Source organism: Rissa tridactyla, chromosome 8 (genome assembly GCF_028500815.1).
Source record: "Rissa tridactyla isolate bRisTri1 chromosome 8, bRisTri1.patW.cur.20221130, whole genome shotgun sequence".
Lineage (NCBI taxonomy): Eukaryota > Metazoa > Chordata > Aves > Charadriiformes > Laridae > Rissa > Rissa tridactyla.
The window spans coordinates 9221791-9241811 of NC_071473.1; the positions used below are offsets into that span (position 1 = coordinate 9221791).

The 20021-nt window shown below is 40.4% G+C and overlaps 2 protein-coding genes across 7 annotated transcripts in view; one reads left to right on the top strand and one right to left on the bottom strand.

The window, feature by feature from the left end:
• Positions 1 to 2: 2 nt before the first annotated feature.
• LOC128913425 (acyl-coenzyme A synthetase ACSM4, mitochondrial-like) lies at positions 3 to 16904 on the bottom strand. Of its 5 annotated transcripts, XM_054210978.1 has the most exons (16): positions 16780 to 16895; positions 12304 to 12451; positions 11774 to 11933; positions 10395 to 10659; positions 9932 to 10142; positions 8404 to 8611; positions 7392 to 7535; positions 6458 to 6614; positions 5500 to 5579; positions 4420 to 4543; positions 3595 to 3675; positions 3331 to 3432; positions 1862 to 1989; positions 1653 to 1752; positions 887 to 1006; positions 3 to 230 (listed from the first exon to the last, which is right to left on the bottom strand). In XM_054210978.1, the coding sequence occupies exons 4-16, from the start codon at positions 10593 to 10595 to the stop codon at positions 144 to 146; spliced, it is 1743 nt and encodes a 580-aa protein (XP_054066953.1). In that variant the 5' UTR covers positions 10596 to 10659; positions 11774 to 11933; positions 12304 to 12451; positions 16780 to 16895; the 3' UTR covers positions 3 to 143. The 5 variants fall into 5 exon arrangements, 3 of the variants coding, with proteins under 3 accessions (XP_054066953.1, XP_054066951.1, XP_054066952.1); XM_054210976.1 differs by lacking the exon at positions 11774 to 11933; XM_054210977.1 differs by lacking the exons at positions 11774 to 11933; positions 12304 to 12451 and having other exon boundaries at positions 16780 to 16904.
• The window catches only part of PDILT (protein disulfide isomerase like, testis expressed), a 28247-nt gene continuing 22020 nt past the window's right edge, over positions 13795 to 20021 (top strand). For both annotated transcript variants that reach the window (XM_054210980.1, XM_054210981.1), the window contains exon 1: positions 13795 to 14183. In XM_054210980.1, the coding sequence (XP_054066955.1) occupies positions 13985 to 14183 (199 nt within the window). In that variant the 5' untranslated portion in view covers positions 13795 to 13984. The remainder of the gene's footprint in view (positions 14184 to 20021) is intronic.

The window sequence follows — 20021 nt, forward strand, 5'->3', positions numbered from 1 at the left end:
TTTTTTTTTTTTTTTTTTTTTTTTACGTAGCTTGTTTTTCCATATGTTCTCCTAGTGCTCTGGGTCACGACCACATGCCAATTGCGATGTGCTATGGCTGGTACGGATGACGGAAGTTTTCTCTCATCAGTTTCCAAATCATGTTACACTTTTCCCCACTCTCTGTTCCTTAAAACTTTTCTCTGGATTTTCCCAGTAGCTGTCTTTGGCAGACCCAGAACAAACTCCACCTGAAAGGCAAAAATGCTCACTTTTAGTCTAATACGTTCTGATTAATCTCCCGGGTGCAAGGAAAGACACACTTTTATTATGGATGAGGTAAAAAGATGGGAAGCTGCACAGCTTAGGGCTGGGATGGTGAAATTCCTTACTACACACCTTAGCGGACCGCACAGGTAGTGCTTGCAGGGACAAGTACCACAATTCTGAAGAGATATGTGCTTCAGCTGTCAGGACAGGGAGTTACTGGTGTCTCTCCTAGTCGTAAGGGATAAATTCCAACTCCTCTGATGCCAGCAGGAATTTTCCCTTTGCTTTGGCCGAGAGTCTGAACAGAGCTCAAGGGAGGAACTGGTAAGAGCTGAATGCCTTTGCCCATGTGAGTCGCTGTGAAAACCCTAGTATTTCATGAAAAGAAGACTGGACCCTGATAAATATTAAGCTACGTTACCATCTCCTCCCTTTCTAGGACCCTTTGAGTCCTTCTAGCACATACAGTGAACATAACGCTACAGCTGCAACAGACCCTGTAATTTATTTTTATTTTATTTTATTTAACTCTTGTTGGAGTGTTTGTCAAAATGCAGTTGAAAAGAACCTGAAGCAGGACAAAAACTGTTCAATTTTTGATACAATTAGAAGACCTGTTTTTTTGGAGTGTCCTTACCTTCCTTGGATACTTGTAAGGTGCAGTCACCTTCTTGACATGTTGCTGAAGCTCATGAGTTAATTTTTCGGGATCGTGTGATACAAAAGCAGGAGTTAAAACAATGAAGGCTTTGACTACCTGTGCCACAAAAGTTAAGGGACTCCATTAACTTCCATACTTGGGAATAAAGTGATAAATTTGTTGCCAAAACTTAGTATCAAAATTCAGAAATGTTTTTCCTTTAATTTCCCTTTTCATTAGCTATTTACCACAGAATGCAATGTTACAAAGGACATATTCTGCAGCATAGGATTTTTTGTGGTTTTCCACTTTTTTTTTTTCTGCTTAACTTTATACACTACTAAACTTTCAAAAAGTTGTATAACAGAAAAAAGGACAGTTGAAAATCTCACCCCGGGGCTCAAACAACTGTTGCAAAGTTGAAAAATATAAAAAGAAAATTAAACACTCTGGATATCACTGCTACCATGTGCTTACTTACAAAAAGAGAAATAGTCTGAATTCTATTTCTTAGACAAAAAGATGCCAGAATAAATCTGAAGAGCCAGACTTTTTTTTTCCACATCAAACCCTGCAAACAGGGAAGTAATTCTGAAGTGCCAAGATCTGGAATGATCCAAGATATGGTTTTAAATTTTTTTTAAACCATTTTAATTTCAAAAATCTGCACCACACTTAATTCCAAGGAAGCCTAGTACATATATGGAACTTGATGCTTAGAATAAAGTGCATTTTTTTGTATCTTTTTTTTTTTTCTTTTTACCTCCCCTCGAATTGGATCAGGACTGCTGACAACAGCTGACTCCAGGACTGCAGGGTGTTGTATTAATGCACTTTCGACTTCAAATGGGCCAATACGATACCTAGGACAAAATGTAGCTATGACAGCTGGAGTAAGCTAGCCATTCAATTGGTCTTTCCAGACTGAATTTCAACAGACAAATGAGCAAAGCTAAAAAGCAATTGACTTACCCAGAAGAATTAATTATATCGTCAGCTCTTCCAACAAACGAGACATATCCTTCTTCATCCATAACCCCTCTGTCCCCAGTGACATAAAAATTTCCACACACGGAGGCAGCAGTTTTCTCTGGATTATCCTGCCAACGATCAAACATTTCAAAAACTGTATCTGATTGGTAGGGAAATGTAATGCATTTACTTTGCAGTGGTGCTAAAAATGATCAAGACAATTTTTAAAGTCGTTCTCAAAATGAGTATGTTCAATCATATTTTATGCCTTCAATTAAAAAAAAAACCAGAGCCGCATTAATTGGCAATTTTGTGCCGGAAATATGTGAAAGGTGGAAAAGAGCATTTTTGTATATATGGATTCATGTTCTAGGGAAGAAAGGGTGTGCTCTATCAAAATGCTTATCCATCACAGCAAATTACTAAAATGTATAACCCACTCCCTTCAGAAAAACAATTTATCATTGCAGGGGGTCGCCACAATAACCTCCTGTCAATGGAAACTTTTCATCGCTAACCTTCAAGACTAAAACACAAATGAGGTGACCTACAGGAAAAACTTCATTATCTACATTGATCTATAGGGTCTAGATAACACAGGAAAAACACCTTGAAAACAGAAGACATAATGAAAAATTGTAGTAGTTGTACTGAACCAAAAGAAGTTTTTTAACCACATAGTGAGCAACTACTTTGTACCAGTTGTTGTTTGGGGATGCCACAAATATCAAAATATTATGGATATTTAGAAAACAATTAAACACAAGATAGGTTCCCCAAAGCTTTTTCAACATGATGGTTCAACTGCAGTGGAGAGTATCTTTATATTTGCCTGATTCTAGTGTTTTCTTAAGCATGTACTACAACTCAGCAGCACCACAGACGGAATACTACCTTAGATGGACCTTTGGCCTGAACCAAAATGCCCGTTCTTCTGACACATTTTTTTAAGCCTGTTTTGCTTTCAGCTGGAAGAACGTTCCCATTTGAATAGTAATGTTATATTATGTATGCCACTACGTAATCTAACAAAGCCATACTATCATCTGTGCTTGAGGGTTTTGTCCTGTAGCTTGTTTTTGTGCTCTTGATCTTGTGCACATCGTCTATGTGACAGGCAACTGTACAGAGGGTTTCTCTGACACCAGCAATAAATGCATGCTGCAATGTGTAATTTTTAAAGATTTAAAAGATAAATTAGTGGGTACCTCTGACAGTGGTATGAGGGAATACTTTGGGAAGTGCTCTTTGGAAAGCCTCCTTGAAGTCATGGCATATTATGGCAGCCTTTATGGGTGTCCTTCATTAATCCGTAACAACAGATAGGAGGTGAATGGAAGGGAAGGAGTGATGTACTGAACATAAAGCCCATGCTAACTCCCAGGTACAGGTCTGGAACAAGTTACACCCTACCCGTCAGCCTGATCTTAAGCTTCTCAGCATGCACAGACAGACCAACTCAAACTTACCAAGTACTCAGTGAACAGACAGAATGGTCGCGTAGGTTGAATTCGGATGGCAATGTTGCCTTCTTCTCCCGCAGGCAGAATAGCCCCATGGTCATCTATGATCTGCAGAAAGGATGTATCACCATTGCTTTGATTAGCTCAGTGAAATATCTGTGTTATAGCACGGTGAAGAACAGAGAGGGACACAGACAGTAGTACAGAGAACAGTCCATTACTCCTGTACCCACAACTGTAGCTGAGCTCAGATGTAACATATCAACATACCTGCACATCATAAGGGGGAACAGCTTTTCCCAAAGAGCCAGGTTTAATTTTCATTCCTTTCATAGTGGCACATATTGTTACCTGCATAGTAGATTATTTTTTTTAGTTTGTGCAATATCTTGTAGACTTTATTATTGGCTTGCATTAGGCACGACACCTCTTCATGACTTTGTCACGACAAGGATTGAATCAGGACTAAAGCACTGTGGTTCTCCAGCACATCAGAGAGGGGTTGAGAGGCATTTTAGGTCAGTCCTGTGGAATAAGGTTGCTTGTGCACATTCTGAGCCAGTGGGTTCTTCTGCAAACACTTGAATTTTTAAGACAGCAGATGTGAAATTATTACAGATCTTATTTCAAAAATGGGACAATTAATTTGGGACCATGTAAAGGGTAAGAGGAGAGAATGCTTGAAATCTGACTCTCAATAGCTTTGTTAATGTTCATTTACAGAGAAGTCTGGGATTTAATATTTTTCATTAAAACCTCGGACACGCCAAATTGATACCCAGAGCAAATGATTTTATTTTTTTTATTTTTGCCTTTTAAGTAAAGATGATGAAGGGACCTACTACAAGTTATTTGATCTGAGGTAATCTCTGGCATTTTGCAGGAGCCTGAACTCTATAGTCATAGTATTTCCTAGAAACATCAAAATATGCACCTAGTTGACTTTGAAACTATATAATCATAATTATATATAGCCTCTTTTTAAAAAAGTTCATTTAAATGATTCTTACCTCTTCCATTGATTTATCAAGCACATTGTGGTTCTGGTATTGTTACCTTTGAAAGGGCATACTGCAAGAATGAATGCAAACATACCGTTTCAGTCTGGCCATAACCTTCATAGATATCCAGCCCTGTCTGGATTTTCCACTTTGCCATCACTTCAGGATTGAGTGGTTCCCCTCCAGACAAACAGTGTTTCAGGCTCATGAACTCGTAGCTTGAGAGGAACAGCAAATGAAACAATTTTCTTAACTTCTGAAAAAAGCAGTGAATGGTCTCAACAGAGCAGCCTCCCTCAACTTCCAAAGTACGCCTAAAACTTCACAAGCTACTTTGGGAAATTACAATAATTATCCTGTTACACAGTCCTGGACTGGACTCCTAGATTGCTCCTGTTACCACTGAGGATAATGTGGTTTATCTCTGTGTCACTGGAAGTAAGTATTTTTTTCTGGAAAAAGACTGAGCAAAGGTGTTTCCTTGGAAATCTGAACAAGCACATCAGATGTTCGTGGAAAGTTGAGTTATGTGCTGACATGCAAGATGAAATAAGAAACTGAGAATTTTCTAGAGCAAAAGGAAGGCTGAAAAGGAACACGGAGCCTGAGCTCTCTGCTAAACTAGGGTTGGCTTTTGTCAGGATGAAAGACCTAGGTGAGAAAAATAAGTACCTTACCGAACGTGTAAAAACTCCTTACAAATTACACTGACTACTTCTCATAAACTGAGTGGTTTACAGTGTAACAAACTGGTGGGAACAGCTGCCAAATAACTCAGCATGTGAAAGTCCTCTAATTGCTCACTTCATTCTCAAGTATATGGGAACCACTCCACTGTACTCCAGTAATCCCTGATCCAGTGCTGCCTGAAACCTTGACTTAAATTTAACTGCGAACCATATGTTCAGAGGAAGTGGCAATTCAAAAAACCCCTCACTTGTTTCCTCTGTGCTGTCTTTTCAAAGACCCATTCCTGAAGTCTGAATGGCCTAAGGTGTGGCTAGTTATTCTCATATTTCAGAACATAGCTTTGTTTTCTGAGAGCAAATTTCACTAATTAGATTTCCTTTAAATAAAAAAAATAGGTAACATAAGGAACTAAACAGCCAGAGCTGTCACAGCGTTATATCCCAGTCATCCTCTGCCACCCCTGCAACAGACAGATGTGCAGTACCTGCTCAGATCATGTTGGACCAGCATGCGGTAGGCAGTGGGAGCAGTGCAAAAGGTAGTGATGGGGTACCTTGAGAGAGTCTAGAAAAATAAAAAGCTATTTTGCTGAAAAGAAAATGTAATGGTGGGTCTGACCTTGTAAATGTACAAGTGATTAACAACTTTCATGCTCATATGTCTGCAAAATGAAAATCATAAAAACGCAACATACATTCAACACAGAGAATGACTATGGATTAGTGACTATGAACCCTGACTGCAAAGTGGCTGTACCAGTCAGTCCCACTGCTGTGGAAAATACAGTCCTTTCTGTCCAACAAAAGTCACTCATCTAAATGAATGACCACTGAGAGTAGTAGTTCCAGTTAAGATTGTTTTCTGCTTCCCAAAGTGACAGTGTCCCAGGCTCAAGATTAAGTGACAATAGTGAATTAGACCAAAGCTTTTCTGATTTTATTCTTGGGAAAGTCTGGGTGTCCTCTCCACACAAGAGGCCAATGTTGAGGAGAATAAGCCAACTGACTAGTTTTGTAAAATAGCAGAGAGGAGGAATGGGCATTCTGGCAACTCACTGAAACTTCAGGACAACAGGACCCCGATTCAGGTCTATGCCATACTCTGATTTACTGGCTCATGCTCACCCTGAGCCCAAAGTAGTTGGATGTCCATACCTGAGTGAGGCTAAGTATGGGACAAGACAGCAGTGATCCTGAGTTCTTTTTATCCTGCACCTTTCATCACATCTTTACACTGTAGCCATGTCACATGGCCTAGCCAGGAGGGAAAACACTTGTTCCTCTAGCTGATTGGACACCAAAGGGAGGGGTGATTGCTTGGGATATGGGAAGTACTATGCCTGCTGCTACAGAACAGTGGGTACCCATGCACTGGAGCCCAGCTTGTTTGCTTTATTTATGCAAAATGGAAATAAACCTCACAGTATAAAATGCTACACTTACCTCTGCAATAACTGTTGGTTTAAACTGTGGCATATTGTGTACAAAGACACAAGATCCACAGATCCATGGTGCAAAAACACTGCTCCAAGCTGATTTTACCCATCCAGTATCAGCAGTATTCCACATTATATCTGAAGGAGTCAAGTTCATCCAGTACCTGATGATAAAGGAGAGATGAAAGAAGTACTTCATAGAACTCGGGCACAGGTCACAGCATAATTAAAGGAAAGCGCAGGAGGCTTCCATTAGAAGATGGTTTAACATTTCTAGTGTTTGCTTGTCTCCTGAACACTGCAAAACATCCTTGGCTTGAGTTGCAGTATCTGAATCTAGATCAAAAACCAAACAGATCATTTGGAATTGGCTTTCCCCACCTTGTGGATTAGAGACATCAGCTAAACCACATCTTATTTCCCTAGGAAACCAGTCAAATTACTTCTATGTCTCTACACCAACTTCCAACTCAGAATGCCTTGGCAAACGTATCCTTTGATTTTCATAAAATTTCTCACTCCTTGGGAAGCATAAATAAAAGATGTTTAATGAAAGCAAATCAGTACCAAGCCACAGATTCAAACCGAACTGTAACTTTTAAGGTATAACACTATGGTCCAAAGTTGCTTTGGCTCTCAAGGAAGGTTTACATAATACTTAAGCACTCAACTTGATCAGGTTTTGCTATAAGGAGGCTATCCTTATTGCTACTCCGCAGTCGGTCCTCCGAGCGATGGAACACTGTCTTTAATGATCTCAACTGAGTCTTCAAGAAGCTTTTAATAATGAGAGTTTCACTGTGAGAGGGAAAAGGTGAGGAAGAAGCAAGATCCTATACTCATGAAATGCCTACATTTACTGGAGTTTTTTTAGTTGTATTTTCAATTTAATTGTGATCATATTACTTAATTGGGACACTGGGAGCAACTGCAAAGTATACCTGCCACTGGTTGCAAATCCAATGCCATAACTGCTGTGGGACTGCACCACCATTTTTGGAGAGCCTGTACTTCCACTAGTAAAATAAATCAGCATTGGGTCTTGACTCCTTGTCTTGACACATTTATGGTCCGCAGATGTCACCCTTCAGAAGAAATAGTATATGTTGGTTACTACATGTAATTTTTCACAACAGAATCAGTGTTTTTTAAGGTTTAGGTGATAAACAGGAAAAAGGCCCAAAACAATACGATCTCACTAAATACATAGTTGCATCAGATACCACAGGTAAGAATTAGAGAGCACATTTTGCTAGTCACAAGTGTGCTCTGTATGTCATAACTTTCAAGATGTGAGCACCTACAGCACATTTCAGTGACTTTGTCTACAACTGTTTGGCAAGGGCACTCAAGGCGCTTGTTATGGGACAGCAGGTAGATGCAAAACCAGCTTCTTCCTCAACACATACTGTCTCCCAATCTGAAGTTAATGGGGGCCATATTCAGATATTATGCCAGATAAGGTAGTCTTAGACACATATTATACCATTTATGTTCAAGAGACTGATGAACAATTCAGATTGCCCGGGTTATCAAGACAGTCAACAGAAGAAATAACTGATGCCATATTAGCTGAGCACCAAGAGCTGCCAATGGGTATCTTCTCAGTGAGTTCAAGAGGCATTAGGCTGTGCTCTAGAAGACAAGCATAAACCAATAGCAAGATTAGTGCTCTGTGTGCTTGCTTGTCTTGTGATCACAGTGGAAGCAGAGAGCTCTTAAAAGCTGGCAAGCTGCTGAGCAAGGAGAAACTGAAAAGACCTGAATACAGCTCCCAAAAAGTGTGTTGGAGGGCTTTGTACTTAATGCAGTGATTACAGCGAGTTGGCAGAGGGATGCAAAAATGTAACTCATTTGTATTTTGGAAATTAATCCCAAAACTCAGCAATGTCACCTGACTGATATAGCTTTCTTCACCTCACAGGGATGATGGTAAAACAGCTGGATACTCACGCAAATAGTTCTTTGAGGTTCAGCCACCCATCTCTGCTCCCTTTGGCTACAATTAGTTTGCTTTTCAGAAACTGGCAGTCAGGCATGACAGATTCCACTGCGGGTGCCAGTGTATCGTTGGTAATGATGCACTTGGCCTTTGAAGCCTGAAGTCGGTATAAGATGTCTTTGGCTGTTAATTGGGATGTTCCTGGAATAAAGACAATTCCTGGAAAAAAGCAACAAGCAATTTAGAAAATTGACCATTTCTCTTTATTATGTTCACAGGACATGACCCCAGCCACAGAAAAGCTGAGCTACTTGCCGAAAACTTATTCTTTGAGAAACAGAATTTGGGTATAACTCATGTTTGAAGGCAGAGCTTGGGTGAATTTGTGGCCTAGGAATGACCTGGGATCATCTGGCTCTGAAAGACCTCCAAACCCTGCAACACTGAAGTTGAGTGTTGTGTCTTGCATATTGAAGGTATCTAGATAATGAGTAAGACCTAGATTTAAAGTGTTTTTGAGCACTCCTTCATGATTTGTAACTCATGAAAGAAGCTTTGAGGTTATCAACCTTTAAGTACAGGAATAAGGCCAGCATTTAGATTATATTTATGTTTGGAATAAAGCCATTATTCATTTCAATATGGAATTAATACCTCTGATATGGGATAGATAGATAAATAGATTGAGGTCAGGTCGCTTACATACATTGCTCAGTCAACATCCCTCAAGCTTGGATTCCTTTTGTAATGTGAACAAAATCCAAGTTTGGATATTCAGCACAATGTGACTGAAATCACATTTTTGGGGTGGGGTGGGGAGGAGGATCAATTTAGTGCATTTCTATACCTCCTTTTTCCAAAGATTTCAATAGACTTGACCTACAGATTGATTTTAGTCTTGCACTTTCAGAGCTGCCTAACAAATTTTACAATTGGGAAACTGAGACGCTGACATACTGAATGATATTTCCATGTCATAGTCCAGAAAATCTTGTATGTAATAGAACTGGATTCCCTGAGTCTTAGCACAATTTACAACCTGCAAGAGTCACAGAGCTTAGAAGTGGGACAAAAATACTTGATCATGTCCCTGCTGATGCTGATTTTTTCCACCATAGATGTTTAGCAGTCTAAAAATGTAATGCGTCAAATTCTTCCTAGGAATTTACAATCTGTAACAGCAGAGCAAAAAAATATTGTACTGAATTATTAACTAGTCTAGTCATATAATTTACTGCATTAAAACTCTCCAAACTGATAATGTATCTGGTCAAATTTAGCCTTAGATTGTAACCATTCAACCTTCACTGGTTTCAGCTGAGGATGCTGTATAACTGGACCATGTCTGTTCAGCACTTAGTACAATGTCACTTTGGTCCCTGTGTGGGTGCTGCCAATTCTCCTTCTACACAAAAGCTGAAGTGTATAGGGCATAGAAGCATATTCCTCCTTACATTTTTTTTCAAATTAATTTTGCATATTTTTAATATCTTCTATTTATTTTCTTTCTGCATCTAAAAGATCAGTGACGTTACTCACCTGTTCGCATACAGGCTACACTGAGTAGCCACCATTCAGGAACACGAGGCAGAACTGCTATAACTCTGTCTCCTCTCTGCAAACCACATGCCTCAGAAAGTATATTAGCTGCTTTCCTAGATAGAAATCCTAACTCTTCAAAGCTCCACTTCACCTCTTCTCCTTCATCATTTACCCACCAAAAAGCTGGATTTGCTGGTCGTCTTCCATTCTAGAACACAACAGAAAATATCAAAATAAGAAGACAATCCTTAGAAGGTTTAATTTCAATCCAAAATAACTCCAGACTAAGCAAATCATCCCTGGCAACTAGTCTCTTAAAGTGATACCTATATTTCTGACAAAGAAAATAAAATAGTGCATTCTACTTTGCAGCTAATATTATCTGGTATCCATCAGGAAAATTGATTTGTATCATCTGAGATTTATTCCAATGTCTATGAAGCAGAAGAAAAAATACTACCTTTTCCAGTTGCGACCACTCATCTAAGACATCACCTGCAAAATTGAAATATTCTGGCAGTTCCTTTTCATACTGGTTTATAGAGTCATAATATGAAATAATCTGAGATGTAAAAAGCCTGTTGCATCCATGGAATAATCTGCAAGACGTCCTGAGAATCCACAAACACTGAGGAATCCATGATTTAATAAATGGTCTCATGATAAACGACGTTTTATCAGACAGTGGGGAAAAAATCAGATGTACATCTACAGGAATCAGTCACCTGGAATGAAAGAAAATACATTTAAAAACAGCCAGGTATTGAATGCTGTCCAGTTTGTGGTGTCGGATAAATTAATGCAAACCAGCTTGAAAAAATAGGCTGTTCTTGTGCCTCCCTGTTTTTCCCCATTATTTTATGTGATTCTTAATTTAAGTGTTCCTCCTTTTCTGGCAAAGAAATTCTGCACTGTTTTTTCATTATAATCTTTGTCGTCTGCTTTGTCAGCTGATGAATGAATCTCATATCGCCTCTCTAAACTTTCAATTGCCAGTCCTTTTCTAAATATCTATCTCTCAATTCCTGTAAATTTTATATTTTACTTTGCCTGCTTACAGAAATAAAATGCCACTAGTTAGAAAGTGTGTTGAGGACTCTTTTTTTATCCCCTTGATTTAAAGCAGTCTCTGTAATTATGCTATGTCTTAAATATACACTAGATGGCGATTCACACTGAACTTACACACCAATAAAACTGATGACTCTCTAATTAATTTCCTTGTGAGTTCTGTTTTCACTGTGGGCATGGAATAAACACTAAGCAAGCAAAGGTGAAATGCCAAAAATTTCCATTTGCCTTGCACGTCAGCTGAAGTGCGCAACTTTGAAAAAAGATACATGTGGTAAAACAAACTTGCAAAGCAAATTCCAGCACTTCCAGTTTCTCCTAGTCTTTCCTACACAACGTACAAGTAGATGTGGAAGAGCCAGAATGGATGATACTGCAGTTATTTAAAGCCCAGCCTTGAAAGTCAAGAAAACTGGATCTTTGCTCGTAGATGGAAAATCTTCTGATGAACTTGTTTTGAGTGTAATCAAGTCTTCAAGAATCTACCCACCACGTTAAATCTAAGGGAATTTTTCCCTCAATTAAACGGAGCCAGCTTTGTTTTAAATCTTTCTGTACCACGACCTTCTCTTTGTTTAATAGCCAGGAGTACGTACCTATCTCACAGGGATACTATGCAGCGACTTTCACCTTTGCATTATGTATCACAAGTGTACGTGTAGTGACAGCTTAAAGTGTTCAATGCCAATAAATACCAGCAGCTGACACCACTCTAAAATCACTGTATTTCTGAGGCAAAACAGAGAAATGCAAACAGAAGGTGCTCACATGTGAGGCATATATCAATGGCTCTCGACCACACAACAATTTCCAGGGTGTGAGTGGTAATAAAGCAGAAGACCCAAGAATTGTATTGATCCTGCATTCAACGTTTCCTGCTGACTGGGCTGTGACTTCTGCAGAAGGCAGATTTTCCATAGTTCTCAAACTGTAAAGCACAAAATGAAAGAGCCAGAACTAGTTAGCACTGATGAAGCAGCGTGCAAAAATGTGCCCTAATGGGCTCTATGCCTAAGAGAAAACATTGTACTCCATCAGTTTCACTTTTCTGTTCAGTTCTGCTAAATCCCACTCCTCATTGCAATTCCTCATTGCAAATCTGCCCTGGCAGGACTGACTGCTGTATGATCCTCCTCTTACTCCAGTTTCCTTCCAGGATGTAGAGGTTAGAAGCCCTTTCCAAAATGGTGGCTATTGCCTGGCAGGAGGTTTCCAGGAGGGATGTCAGTTGACTGCTATTTGTTTCAGTGGCAGACGGGGAAAACCAGCTCTCTAAGCAAATGGTTTTGTCATCCTACCTGTGCTCTAGGAGCCTTAGGCTGTGTTCTGAGCTTACAACACAGCCTGTTCAGATCAAACAGGCCTTGTTAGTTTTTCCCTGTTCTTCTGAAAGATGCTTCTTAACCCTCCTAGGATGTTACTTGAAAGACATCTTTGGAAAACAGCCTGTTACGAAGAGAAAAAGACCAGAAAGTCAAAGAGGAGACTCTTATCTTTCTGTCCCTTTTTTTGTTTTCTTTAGTACCTGATTGCTGCATCTGTATTTACGTGTGATCTTATCTTGCAACCAGTCTGAATACACAGCTCCCTCTGATTTCATTAGGCACCCTGTACAAGTGCTAATAGGACACGTCTCAAGGTGCATTACAATCCAAAGACTCTGAGACTGATAGGAAAGAGTTCACTTGAAAACCAGCCCACACTCTCACTCAGTCATGAAAATAACATAAATTGAAGCAATCTGCCACCCAAGATCCTTCACCCCCAAGAAAATGGAGGCTACCACATCAACCACCATTATGAACATTCCTTCCTTTTAGCAGTACCCTCCTGATGCCAGATTTTTCATCCTTTAGTCTAAGGGCGTGAAGGAGTGAAGCAGCACTTACCACTTCTCAAGAGGAAGGAAGAGTCATTATTGGAGGCAATTTCTTTAACTATCAGTTTGCTTCTACTAATCTGGACCCACCTGTCCTCAAGTCAGCTGTTGCCTGTGCCAACAAAACAACCACCAGAAGGCCTGGTCTCCTCTAGAGATGCCAAAGGTTTGGGTGTACAGTTCACAAATTTCGGCACCATTTAAAGGTCAAAGACATTTCTGCTACAATTACAGACTGGCAGATATTTACAGAAATAACCATTTCTTAGTAAATGGCAACTTCTAAATCTTTTTGCAAGATATTTCTTAACATGTTCTGCAAAGATTATCTAGGGACACCTCATAGTTCACACACACAGCTGAAAGCTATCCTAAGGATGAAACAGTACATTTGGTACCTTCAGTTTACCGTACAGATATTAGCTGCATGAAATTGTGCTACCACTGAAAATCAATGGCAAAAATCTTCTGGTTTAACTCAAAAGTGTTACCTTACTTGAGCCACAATTTGGCAATTAAGCAGAGATGGACGCCTCACAGACAAGGCACTGAAGAAATACAGATGTTAAAATTACATATGCAAAGCAATGAGAGTTTTTCCCTGACTTCAGCATGCTTTGAATCAGATGCATAGTAAGTAGCTCTGTAGGTGCAAAAGACAACCAAACATTAAGCTGAGGAGTAGCCCTCAAATACTTTCCCAGGTACCTCACTTACTGTGAGCTCTGCGTTGGGTAACGGTGACAAGAGCAGGCTGTCTAATTAGAGAAGTGCACTATAAATTGACTGGTGCTTCCGCAGGCGTTTCCTCCTGTGCTCTCTCACCCTCTCCCCAGGGTTCTGATTATTTACAGAAACAGTAAATTCACCTTCCCCACAGATACTTTTTTTCTAAGCGCTGTTAAAGATGGGGAAGTAATTAACTACATTGATCTTCCCATGGAAAGATGCCGTTGGCTCCACTGGTGGTAGACTCTGTTATCAACCTTATCAGCCTCTTAGTTTGGCTGATACAACAGCAGCCATTTAGGCGGCAGAACCTGCTTCTTAGTGCTCCTTTGCTTCTTTCTTTCTCAGTAACTGCATAAAGGCAGGGCAAGATGAAGACATACCAGTTTTTCTTTCTGCCATTATTGTTTCTCACAGGATTCCCAGCAGCAGACAGCATAAGCCCAAATGAAACAAAGCCAAAGAAAGCCAAACTCCCCCAAATAAAAAAGGAGAACAACGTACTCTTGCTGAAAAAGAGCAACTTTGACAGAGCGTTGAAGGAAACTAAGTACCTGCTGGTGGAATTCTGTGAGTATCAATTTCTGCTGTCTCTTACTCTGATGGCTCTGCAGAGCATGACTGATGGTGGGGCACTCAGGTATGCCTGTTTTACTGTGGCTTTGTCCTCCAACAGTCCTTGTTCATTTTGTTTTTCTCTGTGTATCTATTTCTGACCATGACTACTGCAGTTTATTCCTTTTTGGTATGGTTAAATACCATTCTGCTATGTAGAACAGATACTAATAGTAAGATGGGTCCTTACACGTACAGTGTTGAGTTGGCATTCTTTGCTTCCACTGCCTAATTTTGCCTAATGTGTTTCACAGCAGTGATGGGTGAAACTCTAGGTATCAAAAAAAGAATCAGAGAGGGCTTTTCTTTATTTTACATTTTCATCAGTGCTTTGTATGAGGTTTTTGCCAGACCGTGTCTCTCCTCTGTGAGCGTTTGGGCTTCAGGGAATGGCTTTTTACAACGTTTTGGTGTCTGTGATTGCATTATATAGGACTGCGAGACTCTCCCTGAAATCAGCACTTGGTTAGGTGGAGGCTGGTTTGTGGGTTTTCTATTAGGTTCACGTTCATTCCTCATGGGGAGGAAACTAGTGGAACCTTTTGAGTAGCTAACCGTTAGAAGGTCTGGCTATCTGAGCATTACAGAAAGTCAATCACAAAAGCAAAAGACAAACGGTATATTCTCGTGATGTTACCCATCTAAAAGTTCAGACGCTGCAAAATTTCCCACTCCACAAACATGGAGCTGTATTTCCTAGCAGCTTGCCAGTAGCAGAAACTTTTCAATCTGCATAAGACAGCAGAAGCTTTATCTCTGTTGATTGGGCTTGAGCCTGCTTCACTGTGCCATACTCACTGAGCTCAGTGCACACATCCACTTAGCCTTAACTTATACAAACACCTTGCAAACTAGCTCTCCTTTGGAGGCAGGCATTAAAGACAGACACAAGCTGAAAACCCCAATATATTCTATATTTGGAAGGGATATTTGAAATTAAGGCAATATCCTAACTTTGCAGAAGCGCATGTAGTTTATTCTTTTGCCTCACTACAAAACATGGATGATGATAAGTACTAGTAGTAGTGTAGGTCAATTTGAAATGAAAACGCTTGTACTTTTCCAACAACAAAACCTAAAATACACTAACAGATTAATGAAACTAAAAATATGTTTGGATCATACCAAATATTTCATTAATCCTGAAACAATGTTAAGAAACTTTGAATATTTTTAAAACTTTCAGAACAATCACCTTAGAAATTTCTTTAAAACTTAGTGTTTAAGACTTTTAAACACTTTTGAAAGTGTTGAAATTCAGCAAGACTTTATTTTTTAAATTGTAGAGTCTAAAGCTATTTGCCAAATTCAGTCTACTGTTGTGAACTGTTTTGATCTCTCTCAAGAGGCATTATTTTCGTACAAAACCATTTACCAGAAAAACCTTAGTCAAGCTCTATTCTGAGCTTTGTAAGAGCTGATTCAAAGCACAGAAACATCCAGGTCAGAGAAGAGTTTGCAGACGAACCTCCTTAGTACTGGCAGAGCTGGTCAACAATGAGATATTGCAACACACTTCAGGATTTTAACTTAATATCAAATGGTAAGCAGACACATGAAAAGTTTCATAAAGAAATGAGAGACAAAGAAAAAAATTGTTCAGAATACAGTAGCCCAAGGATTTGGGCACTTGGCCACATTCCAAGGATGTGGAAGACCTAAATCAGGATTTCTTCCCCCTACTTCAGAGCAGAGTGTTGGACTCTCTCTCTGATATCCCACCACCCTCACAACAGGCGTTCCTCAGAAGGGAAGGAGAAACACACCACACCTTCCAAAAAAGTCAGAGACGAAACACTGCTCCCCAATCACACCGTGCTCCAGTGATCCTCACCACCTCCTGGTTTGGATTCAAGGTCACCATGTCTACCTGAAGGGCTTACTGAGAACTCATGGATTGCCTTTCCCCCCCAAACCATAAAGGAATCTACAGCCCCTACAGAGAATTATGAAATCACTCACAAGAGCTCCACAGCCCAGATACGTTATCTGGAAATCACTGACCTCAATCTCAATGGCTCCCTTTTAAGACATGCTACTAAAAGCCTCTGGGGCAGTGCAAAACCATCCTGCAGGGAGGCACTTCCCCGGGGATGTAGGAAACCTGAGTCCACAATGCTGAACCAGATGGTTCATTTCCTGTAATCATTTGCATTACCACAGCATGGAGAGGCCATAAAGCCCTAATATTTTATGTCCTACTTAAAACATGCTATCTGAATAAACAATCTATGTGAACATGGAACTATTGAGAGAATTTAGATAATGAGAGACAAAGGAATATTCCTCAGATCACACAGGAAATCTGTGGGGGTGCCAGGAATCAGCTTCAGAAACCCAGAACGAATGCAAGACCTGAGACCTTTCTCTTCTTGACCCCATTCTCAACCATGGAGACACAGTCAGAGAATGGGGAGGAGAAAGTGGGTTTTATTCTGTTGCTGTACCAACATTGGGAAAAGTTTGATTCAGCGTTCTAGGATCTGCCTTAGGCCTATCTATTATGAGAAAACCCCAACGCTTTCCCTGTTGCATACCATTATCTACTTACCAGTCCCACAATATTTATCGGGAGAGGCCTGCTTTTATGTCTTCTGCCCAGCAACTCCCAAGTCCTCCTAATGTCCTTCAGTTCCACCCTCACCATGTCCCAGGTCTGCCTTCTTTCAGGCAAGGTTTACTATAAAAACATAGGCTGACTTTCTGCCAAGCAGTATCAGGCCATCCTTGGGAGCTGAGCAAAGTACACAGGGCAAGTACCCAGCATGGAAACAAAGTAATGACCCAGAAATCCCACAGGCTTTCTGCCCTCATTCCAACAGTGTGGTGCAACAAAAAAGTAACCGAAGGGGCAGCATAATGAAGGTGAGGAAGGACATAGGAACAGAGGTTCCAGCTCCTCTTTGGTTTTTGGGAAAGGCACCGAGAACAATGTCTGAAAACACTGTTGAGCAGCTCACTGCAATGTGCCTCCTCTCCCGTGGATGCAAGCCCTGCTGCCTGCCCAGCTGAATTACGTGTGCTCTGCATGCCCTAGGATCTCAATGCTCACATGAAAGGGCTCTTCTGCTGCAGTCCATGGCACCTCCCCATCCACGTTAAACTGATCTAAATATCACTCAAACCCCTATGAGCACAGGGTATATATAGAGCATGTGCCACCAGAAGAAGGTAGATGTTACACCAGGGTTGCCTACATGGACGAGTTTTACCGTTTACACTACACGTTAGCTGAATATAAGTCCCTGTGTTGACTTTCATTGCAGAATACTGTTGCTTTGGTGGGGGGGGGAACCAAAGAAAAAAATCCCAAGCACCCTGACAAAAATACTCACCACAGGGAGGATGAACTTTGTACACTTATAAGCACAAGCACTACAAGCACTGCTGCACACTACCACAAACTGCAACCAGCTGAAGTCATGTATTAGCTTACTCTAGTTTTCCCAAGGAAAGCAACTGCTTCAACACAGTAAACTGCCTGAACACAGAAAAAAAGCATCTCCTATTTAATTTCTCTTCAAAAGCCTTTCATAAACCTTTCCAACTTTCTGTTGTCAGAATGGTTTTCAAAGGACACTGCAACTACTTCATATCTCTCTGTGCAAGAATAGTCCTCAGATCCCCCAAACAGTACGGTGAAGACCATTCATGTTTAGGGCTTTCCCAGGCCAGAGAGGCAGAAACAGCCCACAACATGCTCCAGCCCAGGGGTAAAATATAGTCCATCATCCCACATCAGCAACTGACCATCTTGTGACTGAGACATCTTAAATGTACCCAAGTACACTGTTTCTGCAAAGAAGCAGGTACTGAACTGCTCTTTATTTTCACTGGCAATATAATGGGTTTAAACACAGCAGACACATTATGGTCAGGATAAAGACCACCATTTAACTGGAAGGCTAATGATGCACTGGAGGAACGTGTCTTGGGTAACTCTGGTATCTCCATTCATGGCATTATTTAAAGCCAGATTAGTCAAACAGCTGTCAAAATTGGTTGAGATATGGTTTAACTGTCCTTAAGCCAGACCAATGACCTCTCCAAGTCCCTTACAGCTCCAGTTCTGTAATCCTTTAACTAGGCTAGTGGAAACACAAAATGGGTGCAGAGCACATGCTAACACCACTTTCTCCCATCTACAGAAGAATCCAGGAAAAGGTCCAGATCCCAGTGCACATTTGACTTCCCAGATCTCTGAGAATGCTTGCTCCTGTCCTTTCCAGTGAAAAGTTTTCAGTTCCTAGATAAACATAGGGTAACCTAAGTATAAGCACACAAGCGGTGGAGACCTTTCGCTGCTGCTTTGTGTGCCAAGTGCACTCTCATTTATCAAAAAGTGACGTTTACTTTTTCTAGCAGAACATTTGTATATCCAGTGAGACATTAGGTCAGCTGTAGGATTCCTGCAGCCTGTGACTGAGAATCTATGCTGAGATAATGACATTTAATAGGCAAGATGGGGATTACTCTTAAAGACAAACATCTCCTCTTCAGCACAAAAGCTGAAGGTGATGTTATTGAAAAAAACCAAGAAATTGCTGCCCATGTATACACACAGTTCATAAAAAGGGGGATTTCTAGGAAGCAGGGGAGGCATGACTGATTTAAAATCAATTATATAGATCAGATGGTCAGTTCACTCATGAAGTCAACATCCAAAGCATACTCACTCCTGTGCTAAGATCTGATTTCAGCATACAGCAGTCTCCTCAACACAGGAGGTGAATGCAAAAAGTTCAAAACCACCCAGTACAGGTATTTCTTACAACTGAGCTTCCCACAGGAACCTAGTGCAATATGAAAGACAGTGGAATGTGGGTGCCCCATTCCTGTACGCTTCATCAGAAATCTGTGACAGTCCTTTAGGAGTAATTATTCTGAAATGAGTCACTTAAATTGTTTGCAAAGTATGTGTGTAAAAATCAGCAGGGCAGTGGAAACACGTTGCTGGACAGCTACAAGAGTCACTCGCTAGATGATGTTCTAGTTGCCTGCTGCAGAGACTTACTGATTAGCGTGGGTCCCTTATCTAAGTGTCTCTTACGCATGCTTGAATGCTTTGAATAAGGATCCAAACTGTAGAACAAACACCAAGGATCCAAATTGTAGAATAATCCTCAGTGTTTTCATAGCAGAAGATCTCAAGTGAACTGCAAACTGCAAACATTAGCTTAGCTCAGTTTAAAAATACAGAGGTCAGCACAGGAGATGATGGGCTGTATCTCACTCTATAATAGAATAGGAGAATTCAAGGTCACACAAGAAAGTTTGCAATTGCAGCAAGATTAACACCCTTCCATTCTGATATGTTAAACATGAATCCATCCTTCATCTCAAGAGTCTTCTACAGCAAAAATTATATATCTGTAGTGAAACTGTAAAAGCAGCCTACTCAGAGGATGAGAAGTGGAACTTTCTGACCATGCAACTAACATCAAGGAAATCAGTATTTATAGCATGACAACAGGCATATTCACAATGACTGCAGCAACCACTAGGCCATCAATATAGACTGCAGAATGAAACTGGAGGCCACCAGCAATTAGCTAAAGGAGGAGGAACTCATCATGCTTTCATGTATACTTACTTCAAGAATGCTTTAGGGTCATTAAACACGCTTATGTATCATCAAAAATTTTCTCTGTCCACATTTCAATCTATTTTAGTTCAGTAAGCTGCACTATGAAAAAAAAGTAGCAGCTTACTCAGGTTATTGATGTGCTCAAGAGAAAGAGTCTCAAAGTACAAGATTTCTGGTTCTCGTCCCACTTTTGCCATATCCATTTG